Source organism: Equus quagga, chromosome 12, assembly GCF_021613505.1.
Source record: "Equus quagga isolate Etosha38 chromosome 12, UCLA_HA_Equagga_1.0, whole genome shotgun sequence".
In the NCBI taxonomy this organism is placed as follows: domain Eukaryota; kingdom Metazoa; phylum Chordata; class Mammalia; order Perissodactyla; family Equidae; genus Equus; species Equus quagga.
The window spans coordinates 39514768-39537463 of record NC_060278.1 but is presented as its reverse complement, the minus strand read 5'-3'; the positions used below and the strand labels follow the sequence as shown (position 1 = coordinate 39537463).

At 49.8% G+C, this 22696-nt stretch overlaps 1 protein-coding gene across 1 annotated transcript in view; it reads right to left on the bottom strand.

Annotated features, from left to right (window-relative positions):
• Window positions 1-2693: 2693 nt before the first annotated feature.
• PARP1 (poly(ADP-ribose) polymerase 1) overlaps window positions 2694-22696 on the bottom strand; it is a 52828-nt gene continuing 32825 nt past the window's right edge. The window contains exons 10-23 of the mRNA XM_046679218.1: window positions 21777-22019; window positions 21428-21496; window positions 21079-21211; window positions 18863-19058; window positions 13786-13914; window positions 10737-10820; window positions 9088-9210; window positions 8387-8515; window positions 6819-6917; window positions 6170-6322; window positions 5048-5175; window positions 4238-4299; window positions 3542-3656; window positions 2694-3270 (exon numbers count right to left, since the gene is read on the bottom strand). Coding sequence (XP_046535174.1) covers window positions 3189-3270; window positions 3542-3656; window positions 4238-4299; window positions 5048-5175; window positions 6170-6322; window positions 6819-6917; window positions 8387-8515; window positions 9088-9210; window positions 10737-10820; window positions 13786-13914; window positions 18863-19058; window positions 21079-21211; window positions 21428-21496; window positions 21777-22019 — 1745 coding nt within the window. The 3' untranslated portion in view covers window positions 2694-3188. The remainder of the gene's footprint in view (window positions 3271-3541; window positions 3657-4237; window positions 4300-5047; window positions 5176-6169; window positions 6323-6818; window positions 6918-8386; window positions 8516-9087; window positions 9211-10736; window positions 10821-13785; window positions 13915-18862; window positions 19059-21078; window positions 21212-21427; window positions 21497-21776; window positions 22020-22696) is intronic.

Here is a 22696-nt window from a genome sequence, read left to right as displayed (position 1 = left end):
AACGTATCTTCTTTTAACCTAGATTTCCCAGAGACTAGTGAACAATGAGAAAACTGGGACTGCTCTCTTAAACCAGAAAAACGGGCAAATAGAGGCTGCTAACCTTCTACGCAGAGGTTAAATGGCGGAAGCGAAGGGGGCAAGGGGATGCTGTTCATCCCTGCACCAGACCTCGCTCGCCAGACCAGCCGTGGCCCCCACTGAATCAGCAGTTCAAAGACCCTGCCTGGAGAAGTGGTGGAGACACTGCTCCTTGAAAAAACAATTCCCAATCTTTTGGGAATTGAGACAATTTAAGGGAAAGGCTGTACTATCACTTCAGGAAATGTGAAATCCCTGAAGTACCTAGGTGACACTGGAGTGTAACAAAACCAGCCAACAGGTCAAAGACAAACCACTCCTGATACTGAGATCTCAACACGGCCATGTGTCTCTTGACAACGGGGATTCGTTCTGAGAAATGTGTTGTTAGGCAATTTGGTTGCTCTGCAAACATCCCGGAGTGCACTTACACAAACCTGGATGGTACAGCCTGCCACACACTGAGGCTGTGGGACTAATCTTATGGGACCACCGTCACACGTGCGGTCTGTCGTTGACTGAAACATGGTTACACGGTGCAAGACTGTTACAATGCCAGGTTTCGGAGAAGGACAACGCACCTCACAGGCTTTCAGTGTGAATACTTAACACACAAAGTACGTCCTACGCGTGCACCAGGGGCCAGGCGACCCGGATTTCAGGGGACTGCCTGAAGCAGTGCCTGAGGCTCAGCCCAGGGTGAAGTTCCAGACACACCATGCAACAGCAGCTTCAAGGAAGCGCTCCAGGATGCCGAAGGACTGTCCTCCTCCCAAAGAGATCAATGTCCTTAGTGAAGTGAGAGCACTGCCAGAGCAGAGGCCACCGGTCAACACACTGGAGTCCCCTGTGGCGCCTCTGCTTCGAATATTTATACAGGTGCGCGTGCGGCTGTGTGGAACGGTGTTTCCAGGCAGAGGCCGGAGGGAGGGCAGCGCCTCCTCTCCCTGAGCGCCCCATGTTTCTGTGCAAGCTGTTTGAAAAATTTCTAAATTAACTGCACGCATTTTAGCTGCCATGTGGAGAGAGGACTTACATTTGTTTTTCTTTTTTTTAAAAAAGATTTTATTTTTCCTTTTTCTCCCCAAAGTCCCCCGGTACATAGTTGCATATTTTTAGTTGTGGGTCCTTCTAGTTGTGGCATGTGAGACACTGCCTCAGCATGGCCTGATGAGCAGTGCCATGTCCGTGCCCAGGATACGAACTGGCGAAACCCTGGGCTGCCAAAGCAGAGTGCGCGAACTCAACCACTTGGCCACGGGGCCGGCCCCCAGGACTTACATTTTTTAAAGTGAAGAAAGCAACCCAAAATGTGAATACTGAAACATAATACGGTAGGTTCCCTTTTAGAAGAAAAAAATGGATTCAGAAATGTGAATCTCTCTTTAAGAAAGAAATCAGTTTGATTACAGGGAACCCAGTGAGTGACCACTCCAACCCCAAAATACTTTGATCAGGCACTGTGAGGTGACCGCCCTTCTCTGCGCTGATGAGAAGCGGGAAGAATAGAGTGCTCAGGGTCAGGGAGCCTGAGAGCCTTACCGAATGGCTGGCTAATTGGGGTGGGGGTGGGTCTCGGGTCAAAGGTGCCAAATAAAGATTTTCACCAAAAGTTAAAGGCAGTGAAAAAAGACAAGGACTCTATTCTTATCAAGTGGACGTGCCCACGTTTCTGTATCTGACATCTAAGACCTAAGCTTGGGCCTGTATGGTCCTCAGTTTGTTAACTGCATGGGGACTACAGGACATAGCCACAGTTCATAAAGTGCACCTGTGGTTATCATCATTTAAATGTGGCTCAACTCAGAGAAAACTTGTTTTCCTTCTTTCTTGCCTCGAATGATGTCTGTCCTTTGTTTCCCTCACCACAGAACCCAGTGTAACTTTCGGATTTGAGACATCAGCTCACTTTGCTGCCTCCTCTTGCCCGTGGCTCTGCTTTCTGGCCTACACTTCCCATTCTCCTTCTCTAAAAGGTCAACAGTGTTGTAGGGACCATCCTGGCTTTCAGGGAACTGAAATGTAGACATTTAAGCGCCATTCTCAAATGCACGGCACTCCGAGGCAATACGGTGTATGTACAGTGATTCTCCATAGACCAGAACAGGCCGACACAAGAGGTTTATCACTGCAGTGTATCCGATGAGCTGAAGAAAAGCAGGAGTGTCTCCCTACGCTTGGCGTCTGGGTTCCTGCCACTCAGATGGGCGTGCCCACTGGGCAGTGCTGTTGGCTGCCTGGCCCATCCTGGGGTTTCACAGATACCGGACCCTGAAACTGAAGATTACCCAGCTCTGCAGTCAGAATGAGACTAAACACACATATGGAAGCCGTTTCCATTTTAGTTGAGAACTACTATTAAACCTTGTATATCGGGGATATGGTTTTAATTTGGAAGACAAAACTGCTCATAGGAAAAGTCGACAATTTCAAACACAACTTTAATGTACTAGTCCACATACTCTGAGAGCTTCCATGTTCAAGAGTCTCTAGAAAAGGATTTTCTTTTTGTTTGTAAGTATGAGAAATTGTTCATGTTCCTCCTTTTGGTCTCCCCACCCCCCACCAAAAACTGCTAAAAGGGTGACAAAAATTGCAAAAGAAAATCTAAATAGTATGAAATTAGTTTTTATTTTTACCTCAAAATAAATGCTTAACATTTTTCCAGAATCAAAACTAAAGACAAACACTTAGAAATAAGGGCGGGAGATTTTTTTCCTTCTGTGGGAAACCAGGAAGGCGGACGTGCTAACGTGGCTCGGTTCTTTCCACAGGACTAGTCTAGACAAAAAAACCCCCCAACGTCTTCCCAACTTTTCCTCTACTGTCAGTTGTACCTACCAGGGTTATGGCTGGCAGGGAAAACCCCAAACAACCCCCTCCCCCCACCCCCCTCCCCCGACCAACACAAACAAGGGATTTGAAAAGCTGGGAAAAACCGCTTCACATGAGACCGAGTGTTGATATAAAACCCTTTCTAAGGAGACTCCGTGAAAGGACCATCCCTCGGCAGCGCCGCCGAGGCGCCCGCCCAGTGAGCCAGGGCACAGCCAGCAGGCAAATTCATACCAGAGCCACTGGGCCGCGACGAAGCCACCCCTCACAGTTCACCAGAGGGACGTCTTAAAATTGAACTTCAGCTTCAGAAGATACTTCAGATTTACCTGAGCAATATCGTAGACAATGTACCTGGAGGGAAGCGTGTCAAGGAGCCAACGGCCTTACAATGGAGGGTGCCCGTGCTGCCCCCAGCTGGTGGGATGTGGGCGCTGGTCACACTCTGTGAACGAGGCTTAACCAGGTGGGGAGAGACCACTGAGGGGGAACTGCTCGCCAGGAGACACATGACAGGATGGTCTCTCCTCAGTCCGCCCCAGGTAAACTGGCTGCATACAAGTGGCTCGACAGACCCAGGACATCCCCGCGGGCTCGTGCAGCACGCACACTTGTAAAAGGATACTCATTATACAGCAGGCAGGTGTCGCTCACCCCTGAGGAAATCCCAGTCCCCAGGGGCACCTCCACGCCATCCATAGTAACACTGGCTGAGGGGTCAGGGGTGGTTTTGCCCAAACCTGCATAAAAGAAGACACCAAGAGACATGAATTCTGAGAGGGGACGTTGAAAATGTTCCAGGGTCATGAGATCGATTTTACATTGGGTCTATGTGTTCATTTTAAAGACACACAAATTCCACGCTTCGTCCTTCCAGACAGAAAACTGCAGGTTATAAATCAAGTTCCCAGGGCATCCGCCTTGACTGATTTTAATAATAGGAGCACCCCCCTTCCCCCACCATAGGATCATATTTCTGCCAAGCAGTCACTTCAGCCAGGCAGTTGGAGGCCCTAAACTATCAGGTGCTCTGGGCTCCAGCAATCCAAGATGCTCCGGGTACCACCATGCCACCAGAGGTCCCTCAGTGCTGGAGCTGAGTCAGGTTAAAACCCACAGCCAGCGCTACTGGGCTCGAACTGAGCCTCTGCTCTAGGGCATTCGCGGTACTAGCTGCAGCCACAGAGAGTGAGACTGTTTTTAATGAACCTCCAGCCATTTAACAGCTAGCCACAGGAAGGCAGCCTTTTTGGGGAAGAGAGCTCCCTCCCCATGCTGTCCAGGATGCGCGGCTGCAGCAGCAGCTTTGGAAGCACATTACCTTTGACGCTGTGCTTGCCCTTGGGTAACTTGCTGATGTGCGACGCATGCTTCAGTTCATACCTGTTTGAGACAGGACAGTCTCAGAAGAGCCCCGAGGACACCAGGCCCTCAAACCAAAGTCTGATTAGTAGAACAAGGTCAAGTGACAAGACGAGATGAGCACCCAGAGAACCCAGTCTGACTGCCCTGCTAGGAGCGCCCCCTACTCCGGCTCCCAAAACTGAAGGGACAGTCCTTCTTGAACAGAGTTTGTGTCAGTGATCACTGCTACGGGGGTATTTTCAAGGAAAGGGCTGGTTTAGAGATGTGGCTGCCCATTCTGGAAGTTTCTGTCTGGTCCATGATCCCTGGCCTATTACGTAACCCTGCTCTTCGAGTCACAGTTGACAGGAGCAAGGTGGACACCCAGTCCAAGCTGGATCAGTCAGATGTCCTCTGCGCGGAGTCTGCAACTGGGATGGAGACTCCAGTTTGATCTCAGTTGATCTCAAACAGAAAATCTAAACATCAGCAGGGGGAGGGGCGCTGTGGGGCGACCACCCTTTGTGCAAGCCAACCTCTGCTTCCCAGCCCACAGCTCCCGCCAAGGCCTGGCTGTGCTCCCAGCCTTGGGTTTCGCGAGGATTCTTCTATCCCCCTCGTTCACTTCACTCAAACTGCTTTCTGCCACCTGCCATCTAACTGTTGGGTCCCATAATTTGGTGGGGAATTCCCAGGGCCACCTCCCAGCCAAGGGGAGTTCTCCTCCCTACAGCCCACCCATCCATCCCCATCAAGTGGCCCCAGCCCCAAAGCCAGGCGTACTCACATGTTCCCAAGGGCAACTTCCCCCAGCAAGATTAAGCCTATCGGGTCTCCCTGAGACGTGTGGCAGTAGTTGGCGCTCTTGGAGACCATGTCAGCGAAATAGATCCCTTTACCAAACATGTAGCCTGTCTGGAGGGTCGGAAAAAGCACAGTTGAAAACCCTCTAATGGGAAGTTACAGCTCTGTCTGTTTCCTGAGGGCCGACACCAGTGCCCCGAGAGGGGGCTTCGAGGCCTGAGCTCACAAGCCAGGCTGTTCAGATCCCACTTCCGCCAGGCACCGAGGGGCCGCAAGAAGTTCCTTAATCTCTCTGGACCCCACTTTCTTCTCTGAACTGGGGAAAAGAACCTCAGGGGGCGGTTGTGAAAAATTTAAATGAGTTCGTAAACGCTTAGACTAGTGCCGGGCACTGTGAACGCCCCAGCGTGCCGCCTAGTCTTTGTGCTCCCTTTTGTAAGCGAAACTCAAGCTGCAGAGAGGTTGGTTAGGCCATTTGCCCAAGTCACACGTTACTACACACACCGGCAAGTCATTAAACCTCTTCGCTTCTCACTTTTCACAACTGTTAAGATGAGAGGCTTGAAGGCCACCTCTAAGGTCCTGTCCAGCTGGTCACTTCTATAATCCCGTAAGGGACATAACGACCCCCGTGTCTGGGTAGGGCTTTCCTCGTTTATCACCATATTCTCCTGAGAAGGACAGTGAAACTCCTGCAGGCCGCCAGCTGGGCAGTGGCAGAGGCAGCTCTGAACCCAGCCTGGCCTGTGGCCAAAGTCTGTTTTTTGCATGTCAACACGCCAATTAGCATTCACAGCGGGGCCCGGACACTTTACTTCCTTTGTTCCAGAACCCAGGCTCTATCTGTGTGCAGCCACACCATCGACAGACTTACGGTTAGTAGAACGGAGGTGAAAGCACTGTCTGGGGCTCTGGCTGAGGGTCTGGGGAGGAATGCCTGGCGACAGCCACCCGTCAGCCACAGCTGAGCCAACGCCCACCTCTTAAACAGGCCCCTTCCTCACTGGGGCCGGAGCACTTCTACCTAAGGATCTGTAAAGCTTTACGGAGATAACCGCAGAGACGGGCAATGCCGGCCCCACACCTCCCCAGGCCAGGCACTTACCACAGGCGCTTCAGGTGGGGCTATCCGGAGACCCTGGGACAGGATCCCAGCAAAGTTGGTGGTCCTGGAGCCGTGCCACAGCAGCCTCCGGTTATGCAGCTGCTTAAAGGGCTTGTAACGCTGGCTCTCCCCTTCGCGCTCTATCTTAAAGATCTGGTGGCGGGAATAAATAAAGGAGAGAGACGAAAGAAGCCATGGGTTACTCTGGTTAAAGGAAAGATCTGACTAGACAGAGGAGGCGACCAGGTGTCCCCAGAGCTAGAAACCTTAAGATCTGCTGCAGTACATAAGGTGTTCCAATCCGGTTGGGATGGAGCAACACGGCCAGCCAAGGTCCCGTCTGGCAGAGACCAGCTATTAACGTGAAAACCACCTGTAGCAGATGCACGCCGGAAACACTTTATTTTGGATCTCAGATAGTATCTTCTGATTCTAAAACTAGCTTTTGGGATAGGAAATGTCCTTTAAAACAGGATAAAAAGCCACCTCAAAACCGTAAGACTGCTAATTTTTCTGCTCAACAAGTACATGAGTCACTTCCTCAGGTTATTTAAAGCAAACTGCTCCTTTGTACGTCGGCCAGGCTGGAAGGAGGAGCAGGGAAGGGGTGGCAGGTCATAAAGGGGATGGAGGGACAAGAGGTTCTTACATCAACGACTTCCAGGTCATACGCATTGTGTGTGGTCGCGTGCGTGTTCTTTACGTACTTCCTGATGGTCTCGGCTTCCTCGGAATCTTTGTCCACCACCTACAAGAAAGGTGTCTTGGAATTAGAGCAAAGGAGACCCCTGGAGACAGGAGGAACAATCACAGGCTCAGCCAACGCACAGATCGACACCGCGGCCATCGAAGCAGCCCAGGCAGGACCGAGACAGGCCGTGTGCCGGGCCAGCGGTCCCACGTCCTCGGGCATCGGCTTCTTCCCTGTTTGGGCTGTGAGAGGATCCCAGCGTTCCTTCTGTCTTTGGGATATCAGGAAAGCTAGAAATATGGGGCTCACTGTGAACAGGGAGCCTCCAGAACCAGGAGCTGGCTCCCAGGTAACGGTCCAGCTCCTCAGAGTTAGAACACGTGGGCTGGGAGAGTCCCACGGCCCAACACTTGCGATCAGGGCAGCAGGGATTCGATCAGCTGCAGGGGTTCTGAGGAGGGGAGGACGGCTCCGCCTCTTCTGAAGCCTCAGGGCCACACACACTGCGGCTCAGAGCATCCACCCACTAAATACCCATCAACCGGTGGATGTCTTCAATACTAAACAGACGTAAGCGTGTTCTGAGAAACGCTACGTGTGTTCTCCTATATTTTCATATTCCTACCCAAAGTCCAGAAAATCCAGGAATTCTGGTCTTCCTCATAGCCTCTTAATTAAAGGGTTTCAGAATTGTAAAGAGAGAGAATAACAACCCTTCACAAAGGACCATGCCACCCACAGCATTGCCATCAAGAAGGTACCCCAGGGACAAAACAAGTGACATTTGGGGCCTCAGCCTGCACAGACCCACAGAGCTTGGATTCGTCCCAAGCAAGGGGCAAAGGCCATTCTCAGGGACATAAACCCACTGTCCCAGGCCTCCAGACTCGGGAGCACTTGAACCCTGGAGCAGTGCAGGGGAGGAGGCAGGGACTGAGGGAGGTAGGCACACGGGAGGAGACCAGGCTTGGGGCCGCGCAAGCTCAGAGCTGAAGCAAAAAGGCCTCCCAGTTGGCGCCAGCAGGGTGATTGCTGCCCAAGCATCCGATACAATGAGGCTCAAGGCCCGTGTGCACCAACGCGGCCACTTCACCTCCAGACAAGGTGAGCCCGGGCACTGCATTTTTACTACAGCTGCCATCAGGCATTTCCACTTCTGACATGGAATACCAGTAACAAACCTTCCAGAGTCCATGCCTAAGCGTCTCCAAAAACAGAGATCCTCTCTACGTTAAGGAGTAAAGAACTTTCTGTAAGGCCCCTCAAAAACCAGCCTCTCCAGCAAACTGAGGCCCCGGCTCAGCAGGCTGCCTTGCAAACAAGGGCTTATTTATAGGTGAAATGCTCCGAGGGTCTCAAAGGACCACCAGCAGCAACATCTGGGACCTTGTCAGAAGGCCAACTCTCGGGCCCCAGCAACCTGTTTTAAGAAGCTCTGCAGGAGATCCTGATATACACTTGAGTGTGGGGACCGCTGCTCCTGGGATGAGCAGTCAGGATGCTCCAGAAAGGGCAGGCCCTGTTACCTTAATGTCAGTTTTGAGCTTCTCATAGTTGACGTCAATTGGGTCCTTGCTGCTATCATCAGACCCACCCCTGAGCAGGCTGTAGGCCACTTCGATGTCCAGCAGGTTGTCCAGCATTTCCACCTTGGCCTGGATGAACAAAAAGAAAAACCTGAGCGAGGTACCAAGGTGAGGGAGAGACTTGCCCTCCCATTTTGGCACAGAAAACCCAAATGCAGATGACGGCCCAAAGAGACAGTGAAGGGGGGTCTCCCAGCTGGTCGGAGACAGCTTGTCATCTGTCGTTCATAGTGAACGCTCCTGAGGACTTCTTGCTCCCTGGGGGAGGGAGAAGCAGAAGCTACACGGCTATGGCGAGAACTGCCTTTCCCCTTGCACACACTGGTGACAGGTGGGGACCTACCACTGGCTCCCTTGTGAGGCGGGGAGGGAGAGCAGGGAGGGACATGCGGTTAAGAGGACAGGCTCTCCTGCGCACATGGCTCTCTTCCCCAGACTGATGTGACAGAATAGGGGGGGGAAACCCATCAATTTTGCCTGTAGGCTGTCTCCACCAATGTGGGTAGAAACCCCACCGGAAAACGAGGGTGCAGAGGCAGCCCCTCCAGCATCAGCCCCTGCCCTCAGGGATCATGACGTGGAGGGACAGTCGCGGGGAGCAATGCCCAGGCCCGCGGCTCCCTCCTGCACATCGGCGCTACCTGCACACTGTCTGTGTTGTTCAGGAGCGGAGGCTTCTTCATCCCAAAGTCGTGGGGGATCAGGGTGTAGAAGCGGTTTGAGAGATCCAGGATCTGGGAGTCGCCGCTGCCCTGGGACAGCGCCTGTAGGGGAGGGGACAGAGGCAACAGACTGAGGCAGCAGCTCCGAGCCCCCTACACTGGGCCGGGCTTTCTCCTCTGGCAGGGGGGTGTGCAGTGGAGTCCCCAGGTAGCCTCGTGTGTGCATGAGCCAGCAGACGCAGGGAAATTCTCGCGAGATCAGCTTCCTGCTGGTGTCACACAACTCAGCAGGATTCCCATCCTTACACTGTGTGGCTCAGCACACAATCGGCTTCCCATACAAAATTTCATCTGTACAAACAGTGTAATTATGGACCTATAAAGCCCGCCGAGTGCTATGCACAATGTTAACTGTAGCATCTAGGCGGTGGGTTCACGGGAATTGCTCTAAGATTCTTCCCACTTTTTGTATGTTTGAAGACTTTTCATAATAAAACGCTGCAAGGGGAAAAACCCTATTGCTATAAAATTCAGTCAGGCCCCCCTTCATCCACTGACTTTTACCTTTAAAGCAGGGAGGTCCTTTTTATCACACCTGGAGGTCCAGGTGGCCTGCCACAGAAAGGCTAATAAGCTCCCCTTCCTGCCACAGTGCCAGTTAGTGCTCCAGACACAGAAGGCACTCAATAGATGCATGAATAGATGGAGAAGCTGGACCACTGGGACCCTGCATGCTTGGCAGACATTCTGGGTGACCACACGATGGTAAAGGAGCAATGAGCTGGCACCCTGTAGGCCAGAGGCCCCATGTCTACTTCTCACTGTGACACAGGCCTTTCTCCAGCCTGTAAATCTGTCTGTGCTAAGTTCACTCTGTGCAATGGTAAGGACCCCATCCCAGACCTTCTAGCTGGGGATTCTGGAACAGGGCAGAGCCTGGGCTCAGGAAAGCCTTTCAGGTCTCAGCCAGTGGGTAACAAAGAAAGAGGTCACTGCTCGGGACCCGCTGTAACCGGATTAACTGCCACGTTTCAGGGCCTCTTCTCCAGCACCAGCCACAACGTCCACGTTCCCAGCCCCACTTCAGCTTCCTGTGTGCTTTCTTCTTCCACGAGCCAGGCCTGCAACCCACCCCAAATACAAGCGGAACCCTCCAGCCCCTCAGGGTGCAGCTCGAAGGCTCTGGGGACCAGAGGGGACCTTGGTAGATAAGCTGTTGTGGAATGAACATGAACTAAAGTAAGAAAATATTTAGCTTTCGATTCGATGATTTCCTAGTAACTGCAAAATAAACTCAGCCTAACTCTTAAGGACACACAAGATAAAATCAGAACATTTTCATCAGGTAGGAGAACCAAATTCCTCATCAACTTATAGGGAGCTTATTACATATCCGATCTTGAAAACATTGCTAATGCATTAGTTTTGTGACCGCCTTTTGCAAGTGGCAGGCATTAGTCATACTTTTCAACAATTCAATAATTGTTGAGTTGAAAAAAATCTAAACCGTCATGAACCATGGCTCAGTACGTCTAGTTCATTAACCTTGAGTAAATGTACTGCTGTAACCCGACGGGAGGTGGGCTGGGGACCCGCGGGCAGCTGGGAGGACGGTCAGCCCTGCTTACCTGCTGGACCTCACTGAGGATGGAGTAGGCGGCCTGGATCTGCCTCTTGCTCAGCTTCCCCAAGGGCATCTTCTGAAGGTCAATCTGAGGACACAGGGGGTTTTCCCTTTGAAAGGTGGGCACGGTGCAGCATGAAGACGGAGAAGTGCACTGAGCACTCCCCGCCTCCTGGGTCCCCAACGGATGCAGTCAGAAGGCTGCCTGGTCCTCCTGGGAAGACCACGGCCCCAGCTCCAGAGTCTGCAGCCTGACCCTCACTGTGGGGACAGGAGTCTGTGTGAGGGGAGATTCTGACTCACTTCATCTACTGCAGGAATACGCCAACCAGGGCCTGCGCGCAGTTTGAAAGAGCCCAGCCCTTCTAGAAGATATGGCACAATTCCCATCGAATTCCAAAGCGAGGATGAGGGTGAGCCCAGGTGGCCTTCCCAGGGTCTCAGAGCCAAGGCAGTTCCCAGCCCGAAAACAAGAGCCATCAAATGGTGACAATCATTTTAAAAGGACACACTCCTGAACACACATATTTATATTTGAATCAATGCTGCCCCTTTCAAATCACTTACCCCAAAAGGCTGAGCACTGTTCCAGCAACACTGCTACTGCCCACAACGCCCTGGGAACCACCCTCAACAGAGGCAACACGGTGTGGAGGAAAAGGGTGAGATCTACGGCCAGGCAGCTGGGCTACCAGTTAGCTGGTGGTGCGTCCGCTCTCAGCCTCGGTTTCCCATCCGCAAAACGGGGCCACCTTCCTCAAAAGGCACCCGCTCCCTCTGGGAGCGACCCTGCCTGTGTTGCTTGCTCGGCCCCCTCGCACATCTGTGCACAGTGGACCCCGCACTCTGCATCCTGACTCTGTCTCCGGGCCATTCCCAATGGACCCTTCCGAGCTCCCGGGCCCAAGACGGCACCTGATCCCTCTCTGCACCGCCGGCGTCTGCAGTGCCTGGGACAGGGACCGCGCTCAAGAGGCATCCGAGAAACAGAACCACTCTGGCGGTTAAATTAAATACGATGCGAAAGGGCTTGCAGCTCCTCAGGCACCAAGCAGGGGCCAGCGGCAACAGCGTCCCGTAAGGACCACGAGCTGTGGCACATCTGCCTCTTTACCCATAACACTGTCCCCGTGCTGCGGGGAGACCCTGTTTCTGGAAAGAGTTAAACAGTTGAAGCCAAGAACGAGGAGAGCAGCTGGCTTTAGAAGGGACTGGTCATCAATCGGCTCTGAGGCGAGCGCCCAGCAGGAGCTCTCCGGGTGCCGTGAGTGAGAGCAGCGCGACCAGGGAGGGGATGCCTTGAAGGCAGCAGTATGCACCGAGTCTGTAACTCTGGTGTTTGTTTTAAAGACAAGACCTGGTCTCTAACCTACACCCTCAAAGCACACAGAGGCCACAAGAAGAGAGAAGGGCTCCGTCAGCACAAGCCGCCCCCACGCCCGGACAGAAACCCGGGTGCAGCCTGCTGCCTAGGGATGGCGCGGCCACGCGAGCCACAGCCGTGCCAGAGGGAGCCTTCTGTGGACACGGCACACATCCTCTCCTCGCCGCCAAGGGAGCGCCCAGCCCTCTCTGCTCTGGTGCGGACTCGCCTTCCTCACATGGGCACCAGGCCCCCCCCACCTGGTCACCCAAGCCCACGTGGACCCGTCAGGCTGCAGCAGGCACCCTGCTTCCCACCGTCCCCACAGGCTGCCTTCCAGCCCGCTCTGGCAGCAGGCCCCGGCCATTTTCTCCTGCAAAACTAGTTACTCTTCTGGGTGGAAACCAACAGAAAAAGGTCATTTCACAGGAAGAGACTTGGGTCTGACAATAGCTGACAGGTTCTATGAAGCACAGACAAACGAGATGACGCGGGAGGCGTTTCTTTTAAAACACTAATGGAAAGGAGACCCTCTCCCGCCCGCAGCACATTGCTCCCCCTCTTCCTCACACGCCCACATTCTCGGTGGGCCCATCAAAGTTGTTCACACTAGTCAGAGCGCCCAGACAGAAGCCGGGTTACGTATCCATTTATACCGGAAGGACGAAAGGCCCTGGCCATTTTCACACCCGTTGGGGACGGCTAGGGTGTAATGGGACACCCTGTTCTCAACCTCACAGTTGAGCCGTGAGCAGGCCTGTGGGCCGAGCTCCAGAAGGAGGCACGGGGCTGAGGAGGAAGAGGCTGCCAGTGGCTTACCCCACCCAGTTTTGTCCCCCGTCCCCTTCTCCCAGACTGGCCGGCAGCCTCTTAGAAAGGACGTGGGAAGCAAGCCCTCGGAGAAGGGGTGGAAGGGCCAAGACTGATCTGCACCTCTCGCCCTCTTCACTCGTCCCTGCTCGTTTCTCACAGCAGTGTGCAGTGTCTGGGCTCAGCGGCTGGGGAAGCAGGGAGAGTGTCTGCCAGCCAGATACCAGCAGCACCTGGGCCATCTGTGCTCGGAAGCCCCAGGTCAGCGCGAAAGAGCTCTGACGCCAGGGGCAAGAACAAAGGGCCCTTCTGCACTCATCTCCCAGGGGAGACAGGATGGAGAACAAATGGGGATGCCTGGCCTTGGCCTGTGGTCCCCACTATTCTGCCCCAGGGAGGAGCATGACTAATCCAACCACCATCACCCCCACCCCCATCCTCTTCCTACAAACAGCTGGTGCAGATTTTATCCGATGAAGCAGGTGTCAGTTCTCTGCACTTCTGTCAAGGCTGGTCACGGCGGCTCTTTTACAGTTAAGGGGGCCACGTCCTGGACTTCCCATGACAACTCCGCTGGCCCGTCTGGTTGGGCCACAGAAGGATGCCTACACACCCACCATGTCAACAAGGAGATAAGAGCAAGGAGACTGCGGACCAGGGGCCAGCTCTCCCCAACACACCATCCATTTCACAGCAAGTCCAACCATCCTTTGCAGAGCACCAAGTGCTCAGGCCCCAGCACTCCTGCCAGATCTGTCTCAGGCTGAAGGATTTGCAAGAAAAGCCGATACCCAAGGAGAGCAGCCCCAAGCTCGCCAGCAGCTCAGCCCTTTAATTGTCAACCCCCACGACAGCTCAGATCAAACAAATGTGCAATAACCTCATATTCCACCATGGCTTTCTTCATACTTTCCACATCAAAGATCATCTTAATGAGCTCCTGCACCGGCTTGGGGAGCTTGGACTTGGTGCCAGGGTTTAGCGTCAGCTTCTTCACCGCCTCTTCATCCTTTAGGGAAAAGGGTACATTACAGGAAAAAGAAAATCAGTAAGAGGCCCAATTAAACAACCCAAGCAAAGTGGTCGTGTTGTTTTGGGGTCTGGGCTGCAGATAAAGGATGTACGATGGAGCGCCACCAGCAAAAAAGGCTGAGTGTTGGGGGCCGGCCCTGAGGCCTAGTGGTTGTTTGGTGTGCTCCATTTTGGCGGCCTGGGTTCGGTTCCCAAGTGTGGAAGTATACCATGCACCAGCAGCCACGCTGTGGCAGTGACCTACATATAAAACAGAGGACGACTGGCACAGATGTTAGCTCAGGGTTAATCTTCCTCAAGAAAAAAAAAAGAAAAAGCCTGAGCATTCATCAGAAAGGTTCGGGCAGCAGCTGCCAGAAGGGGCATGTGTGAGTTTGCAAAGGGATCAGACACTTTCTGAGTACCCCTACGTCCTCCTGGCTGCTCCAGATTCTTATTCCAGACGCCAGAGCAGCAGCCAGCTCTGTGCAGACTAGCACCCCTTGCACCCTCACCACTTCCTAATGATCGCCTCCCACACTGGGGCTGCTGGTGCCCTGCCTGGGAACCTGCCCAGTGCCTACTCATGTCCAGCCCAGAAATTCTGGGCATCTGTGAGGGTGAACCTTGGACCAAGGGGACACTGGACAAATTCTCCTCCCTCTCTCCTGCACTGCCTCACCCCTGGGGCAACTGTAAGACTAAGTTCGTACAGCCTTCTCTGTAGTCCAAAGGATCAAGCGGCCAGTCCCACTTCCTGCCAGGCAGCTGGACAATGTCAGAGCACATCCCAGCGTTAACCCTCTGTCCCCTCCTGCCTCACCCCTCCAACCCACCCCCTGCGCCCTGGGACTGCACTTCTTAATAAACTAATAGCACAAGACTTTACTCCTGCTATCTGGAGAACGCAGGCTAAGCCAAGACCACACGGTATTGAAAATGCCCTAACTCTTCTCGCTCTTGAACCTCACGAGGGCAGGGACTGTGCTGTCCATCAGTGTTCCTAGCAACTAACAGTGTTTGGTATTTGTTTTGAGTGACGGTGCCGGGCACTGGGCTCTGATCCTGGAATCTGCCTGGCTTCACTAAGCTGCAGAGGAACCCGTGCTGTGTCAGTGCTCATGGCTGGGGTTGTCAACATCACCAGATCTACTCTTAATGTGGAAACACTGAGTCTTCAATGTACTCTTGTCCTCTGGTGATAACTTCACTGGAAGGCAAAACGATCAATGTGTTAAAAGCCTTATTTCAATGCACATACTCTGTGACCAGCAACTCCATCTCTAATGGTAATAATCACACAGGTACACAGATGTTTATATGTATTTCAGCATTATTATAAACAAATACCTGGAGATAATCTAAATGCCTAATTTGGGGGGCGGGAGGGGGGGTGTGTTTGGTAAATTAAGAATCACGGCCATCCACAGCATGGAATTCCATATAGCCTTAAGAAACGATGCTCTGGGTCAGTGCAGTTTAACACAGCGGCCACTGGTTTTAAAATGCAGTTAGTCTAAATGGAGATGTGCTGTAAGGATTAAAAATACACCAGATTTCAAAGATTTGGTAAAAAAAAAAAAAAGAATGTAAAATATCTCAATAATTTTATTGATAACTACATAGTGAAATGATAATATACTCTGGATGTCCTGGGTTACATAAATTCCTAGTATTCATTGCAGTGTTTTTGTTTTTGTAAAATGTAGCTACTAAAATATTTAAAACTGCATAGGTGCTCACATATTTTTCTTGGATAGCACCGTTCTAGAAGACATGGGGAACATTCCTGGTACATTAAGGCACAGAGCAGGTGGGCGCAACACAGTACGGAAGGAAAGACTCCAATTTTATTGTGGGAAGAAGTACCCGTGAAATGAAAGAAGACTGAAGAAAGACACATACCGTGACTTTGTGGTTAATCTTGGATGATTTTTATTTTTCGTACCTTTGTCTTTCTCAAAAATTTCGAAAACAGATACATTTTTGAAATTGGAAAACTAACTCAGTAGGGGGCACTGCTGAGTCAGATCAAGTCTCTCCAACCCTAAAGTCCAAGGTCTCTACCTCAATATTAGACAACAGTTAAATTCTGATCTCAGTGCCGAGAACTCATGACACTTTCTAGAAACTAAAGAATTCCACCTTTGAGACATGCTAGGCCTCAAAGATTTGGAATTAAAATCTGTACCCATCTAGGGCCGGCCTCGTGGCCGAGTGGTTAAGTTTGTGCACTCCGCTTCAGTGGCCCAGGGTTTTGCTGGTTCGGATCCTGGGCACGGACATGGCACTGCTCATCAGGCCATGGTGAGGTGGCGTCCCACATGCCACAACTAGAAGGGCCTACAACTATACATAGACTATATATATATAACTATATATATATATACTGGGGGGATATGGGGAGAAAAAAAGCAGGGAGAAAAAAAAAAAGATTGGCAAGAGTTGTTAGCTCAGGTGCCAACCTAAAAAAAAAAAAGAAACCTGTACCCATCTACAAATCTTTCTCCTGCACAATAAATGTGTATTTTTTCCCTGACTATGTAAGTTAATAGGTTTTGACAAGAATAAGGCAGGTATTTTGTTAAAACAAAATGGCCACAAAAATAGCCAAAAGACAACTGAAAACTGTTGGGTAATGTATGCAGGGAGATGGCCAAGCTACAAATAGAGATAAGAGAGATATTAGGAAATTAGTAAGAAGTAATTTGGAATTAAAAATTGTGACCTATTTGCATAGCAAAGAAAACCATCAACAAAATGAAAAGGCAACCTACTGAATGGGAGAAAATAATTGCGAATCATATATTTAATAAGGGACTAATATCCAAAATATATAAAGAACTCATACAATCCAACAGCAAAAAAACCAAACACTGTGATTGAAAAATGGACAGAGGATTTGAATAGATATTTTTCCAAAGACATAAGGATGGCCAACAGGTACATGAAAAGATGCTCAACATCACTAATCATCAGGGAAATGCAGATCAAAACCACAATGAAATATCACCTCACACCTGTTAGAATGGCTATTTTCAAAAAGACGAGAGAGAAGTGTCGGCGAGGATGTGGAGAAAATGGAGCCCTGTGTACTGTTGGTGGGAATGTAAATTGGTGCAGCCACTATGGAAAACTGTATGGAGGTTCCTCAAAAAATCAGAACTAGAACTATCATATGATCCAGCAATTCCACTCGTGGGTATTTATCCAATGGAAACAAAATCACTATCTTGATATCTGCACCCCGACGTTCATAGCAGCATTATTTATAACAGCCAAGACATGGAAACAACCTAAGCACCCCTAGATGGATAAAGAAAATGTGGAAAATACAGAGAACACATTATTATTCAGCCATAAAAAAGAACGAGATCCTGCCATTTGCAACAACATGGATGGACCCTGAGGGCATTATGCTAAGTGAGATAAGTCAGACAGAGGAAGACAAATACCGTACAATCTCACTTACATGCAGTTCAACTTCCCTCCCGGCCTCAAAAAACAAACCCAGGAGCTCATTCACACAGAGACAGACTAGTGGTTGCCAGAGGCGAGGGGTGGGCAAAACAGGTGAAGGTGGTCAAAAGGTACCAACTGGAAGTTGGTAATAATAAGTATATAATGGTAATAATAGTAAAGTAAAAAACATACAGTAAAATAATAATTAAATATTAAGTAATTAAAAAATAACAGTAAAGTAAAATAAAAAAATAATAGTAAAGTAAAATTTAAAAAGTAAATAATAAGCCAGAGGGCTGTGATGTACAGCATGGTGACTACAGTTAATACTGCACTGCATATTTGAAAGTTGCTAAGAGAGGAGATCTTAAAAGTTATCACAAGAAAAGAAATTTTATAACTATATATGGTGATGGATGTTAGCTAGACTTGTGATCATTTCACGATATATATAAATATCAAATTATTATGTTGTACACATGAAACTAATACAATGTTAAATGTCAATTATACCTCAAAATAGACCCCACCCCCCAAAACCGGTGACCTGGCAGAGCATGTCAAGTCACTATAATTCTATCTTGATGATAAACCAGGTCACACGATCCATGATGAAACACAGGTTCAGATAAGAAGCCCTATCTGAAATCCATGTGTTACTCCCAGTTCTGTTTAGGGAGAACTTCAAAGCCTTCCCCTCTTTGATGGTCTTAAAAATGCTAAAATTATTCTCATCAAGCTCTCATACTTTGGGGCCAGCCCTGTGGCTGAGCAGTTAAGTTTGCACGCTCTGCTTTGGCAGTCTGGGTTTTCGCTGGTTCAGATCCTGGATGCAGACATGGCACCACTCATGAAGCCATGCTGAGGCGGCATCCTGCATAGCAGAACCAGAAGGACCAACAACAAGAATATACAACTGTGTATGGGAGGCTTTAGGGAGAAGAAAAAAAAAAGATTGGCAGCAGATGTTAGCTCAGGTGTTGATCTTTAAAAAAAAAAAAAGTCTCATATTTCATGGTGTGGCTTTTATTCATGGAGGGTGCTGGATTGTATTAAATGCCTTTTCTGTGTCTACTAGGATGCCCATGTGACTTTTGTCCTTTATTCTATTCACACGCTATACGACACTGCTTGATTTTGATGTTGCACCAACCTTGCATTCCTGGGATAAATCCCACTCGGTCACAGTATATGAATCTTTACATGTTGCTTGATTCAGTTTGTTAGTATTTTGTTGAAGATTTTGCATCTATAATCATAGAAATATTGGTCTTTGGTTTTCTTGTGATGTCTCTGTCTGGCTTTGGTATCGGGGTAATACTGGTCTCATATAATGACTTGAGAAGTGTTTAAGGACTGGTATTAATTCTTTACACATTTGGTAGCATTCACCAGTGACACCATGTGATCCACAGCGTGTTTTGTAAACATGGTCTCCCTTCCTTTTCTTAGAACTAGATGGGCTAAGAACAGGAAGTGCTTACCTGGCCGTAGTCAATCTCCAGAGGGTAGAACTTTTTGGGATACTTTGTGAAGTTTTTGGAGTGCCAGGCATTCCCAGTTTTCTCTTCGTACAATTTCATAAAGTGCTCAATGGCATCCTCCTTGGACGGCATCTGCTCCCGCTTGTTACTACCAATCACTGTGCCCACACGGCCCCAGGACCTGAATATCCAGTACCTGTCGGGGGAGAGGTAGAGCATCAGCTACAAATTTGCGGGTCAGCTGGTCACAGGTCAGGATGAATTTCCCTTCCCCGCCTTTGCACTTGGGCACGAAAGAACTGCAAACACCCAAAAATGATGGTGACTGACACCGAGAAACAAAAGGAACCCATATGACAATCAGGAACTTTATTTTACTTCTAAACTGAGGGTTACAGTAAGTTTAAAATAATTAAAGAACGCCCTTTCAAATCATATTGGCAAAGGCACTATAAAGAGTAACAAAGAACAGGTTAAGCTTGGATCTGGCAGCCACGCTTGAGGAGCCAATCCTGGGGCCTCTAGGCCTTTTACATAGAAACATCCAATTCCTCTCCCCAAAGAAATAACACCAAGTATCGTCTGGAAATCACATGTTCAAGGTAATGCAACCAATAATGATATACCCTAAAAATAATGACAAACTTTTGGCTCAGATCAGAGGCCGAGACGTGATGAAACTGCAGGGGTGGACAGCGGCACACAGGGTCAGCCTACAGACCCAGGCTATCATTTTTAGTTTCCATCTCAGTCTAGGCACATTCACAGGTATGGTACCCTAGGTGCCTAACTTAGGGTGCATTAATTTTTCTCAGTGGAAATAACGTAATGCATAAGTTAAATTTTCCATCTAGTAAGTACAGATATACCAGAAACCCAAACACAAGATTTGTATGCATTTTTAAGATAAAACCAGAGTTCAAAGAAAATTTGGGGCTTCCTGCTGGTTTTCTGGGTTGCTGCCCAGAGGCATATAAATTCCTTCTCTGCTGGGTTTCCTTCCATGGAAATGTTTGTAAGACGCCATGCTGACCTAGCCTGAAAAAATTTTCTGATCCTAACAGCCCACACTACCCTTTCACTCTAAAAAACAATAAATCTAAGCCACCAGAAGACCGTACACGCCCACATTCCCCATTAGAGTCTCTGTTGCTGGTGGTGGACAATTTCATTCTCACTGCCTGTCATTTAACAGTTTAAGGTCCCCTGTATATTTCTACAAAAACTGTATTCCTTCTCTTGTACTACAATGTACATCTAGCTTTTAGGACGTATGTTTTACAAGTAAAAAACCATTTTTTGAATTTGAAATCTCTGACAAGCCTAGGTAATAAACTAAATGATATAGGGTTTATTTTTTCACAAACTTCAAGTAGCCAACCAGATACTCTGTACTCTTTTACAGTCAATTCTGATGTCCACCTTTTACATGCAAAGTCTGGTGAAAAGCTGAAGACGGGCCATTAGTGCTTCCAAACTGAGGCACCACTGACTAGGGTTACCATTTTCACGGGGGTTTGCCTTTCAACTAGTAAAGCTTTTGGGATCTCCTGGAGTTCTAACAGGTACATTGTTTTCATTTGCTAAAAAGAAATGGTCCAGTTTAACATATGACAATAACTTTTTCCAAATGTTTTTTCACCATCAGAATTTAGTGAGAGGTCCTTCCACACACCTTTCCAGCTCCACAGCTCCCAGGCCATGCTGGCTGTACTGAGGGACCATCAGCTCTGAGGTGAAGACAACCCTGCCTGAAGGGTGTGGATGGGAGAAGCCCGCCCAGCCCCTCAGCATCCCAGAAAGAGCCCTGGCCTAGTGCACCATATTTATAATAATAATAAAAAAAGCAAACTCAAACATCTTTAGTAACGGGGGTGTTTGAAGTAACATTAAAGAGTAACGTTTAGTTCCTGCTAAACTATTTGCTTCAGAAGTTTTAAAACACAGGTAAAGGTATCAGAAAATCTAGATTCTTCTAGTGGCTACAAGAAAAGAAAGGTGGGAGAAGACGAGACATGGCATCCTGTGAGGAGGGCAGGACGGGACGCAGGAGAGCAAGGCCGTCTGGGGGGATGGCTTCTTCCCTCTCTCATTAAAGGCGTGGACCCCGTGTTTGCTGGGAGGAGACTGAATTCGCCAGGTACCGGTCTCATGAGGCTGACAGCACTGCATGAACCAGCACGCCTCGCAGACACTCTCCTGCCCCCAGGACGCACCTGCTTTCCTTGTCATCCTCCAGCAGCTGCAGCTTGTAATAGGAGTTGGTTCCTTTCACGATGTCGACCAGGCCGAGGGTGGCGCTGAAGACCTTCCCACCCTTCTCCAGGACGTGTGCAGAATGTTCCAGACCTGTTGCAGAAAAAGCTCCTACAGTTTTCTCCCCCACAGAGGGGCCAGGGCGCCCAGGGAGAAGGGGGTCCCCAGGTGCGGGGCCCACAACTGCCTGGATGTGTGACCACCACCTTCGGGAGGTTCCCCACAGGAGGCGTGCACTCCCAGGACTGGGGAGGCTCCCTCCCACCCGGTCTCCTAACGAACTGGGTGAGCACAGCCCGCTCTGCTCACCAGAATCAGGATCGACAGCTGCTCCTCCTTTAAGGGTTAATTTCATTCTCTTTTCAGATTTGTTGCTTCCTTGGAAGGGAATGGAGAAACAAAAACATTAAATTAGAGTTAAGGGGAAGGTAGACGCAAGGCAAGTGAGCTGTTTCTCTTGCATCTGCACCCACCATCCTGGGCCGGGGAAAACGAATTCAGAGAGTTGTTCCCGGCAGCATTCAAGAGCCCCTTTCAGGTGCACAAAGGGCAAGGCTCCACAAGGGCAGAGACCCAGCTGGCCTGGGATAGGCCCACGACCCATAGCAGAATGGGGCCACTGGCACCCCTGGTTCTGGCCCTCCGGGTGGGGCCTCACCTTCCTCCTTGACAGGGCCCTTGCTCTTCTTGGAGAGCGCTGCCCCTGACTTCCCTCTTGGGGCCGCTACTTCCACAGGCTCCGCTTTCACCTCGGCCCCCCAGGGGGACAAGATGTGGGCTGAGAGCAACTCCTGAAGGCTCTTGGTGGAGGTGGAGACGTCCTGCAGGAAATCCTCAGACACAACGCGGAGGTTGGCCTCTTTCACTTCCTCCATCTTTTTATTCATCTTTTCCACCTCCTCTGTTCAAATCAAAAGGAAAAAAAAACCAAAACTAAACAATAAGTTTAAAACTAAACCTAAAGCTCAAATTACTAGCATCATATTTACCGAGTACTTCCAAACCTCATCACACACAGCTTTCCTTTCCCTCCAAATCTAGTGCGCAGGGGCTTAACTCAACAGCCGTTTCCTATCAGCCACATTCCCCCTTCTCTAAGGTGTGAGTTAGTGCCACCTTCTCCAAACCATTCCATGGAATGAGATGTCACTAGGCATTCCACAGAAAAAGGACCCTGAAGCCAAATTCACACGGGAAATGCCGTATACGATCTGTCTGGTCTCGGAGACTCACACGGCCGTCAGCATGATCAGCCTGCAAAGAAACCTGTTTACCTTCCTTTAACTCTGCATTTTCCAAACAAACTTAAGCTGTGAACTTCTATTTTGGCAGCAAACCCACCACCATCTCATGGATCAGTGCTAGGTGTGAGAACAGTCAGCTACAGCCTTAGCCGGAAACAGAAGACACGTGTGAACACACAAAACATGGAGCAGCGATGCCAAGTACAAGCTGGCTTCCCTTCCTAAGAACCTCAAGGATGATGCTGATAAGAGACAGATTTGCTTGAGTGCCCTCTGTGTGTCAGACACCGTGCTCAGCACTTCACCTCACTGCATCCTCATCACAATCGTGAGA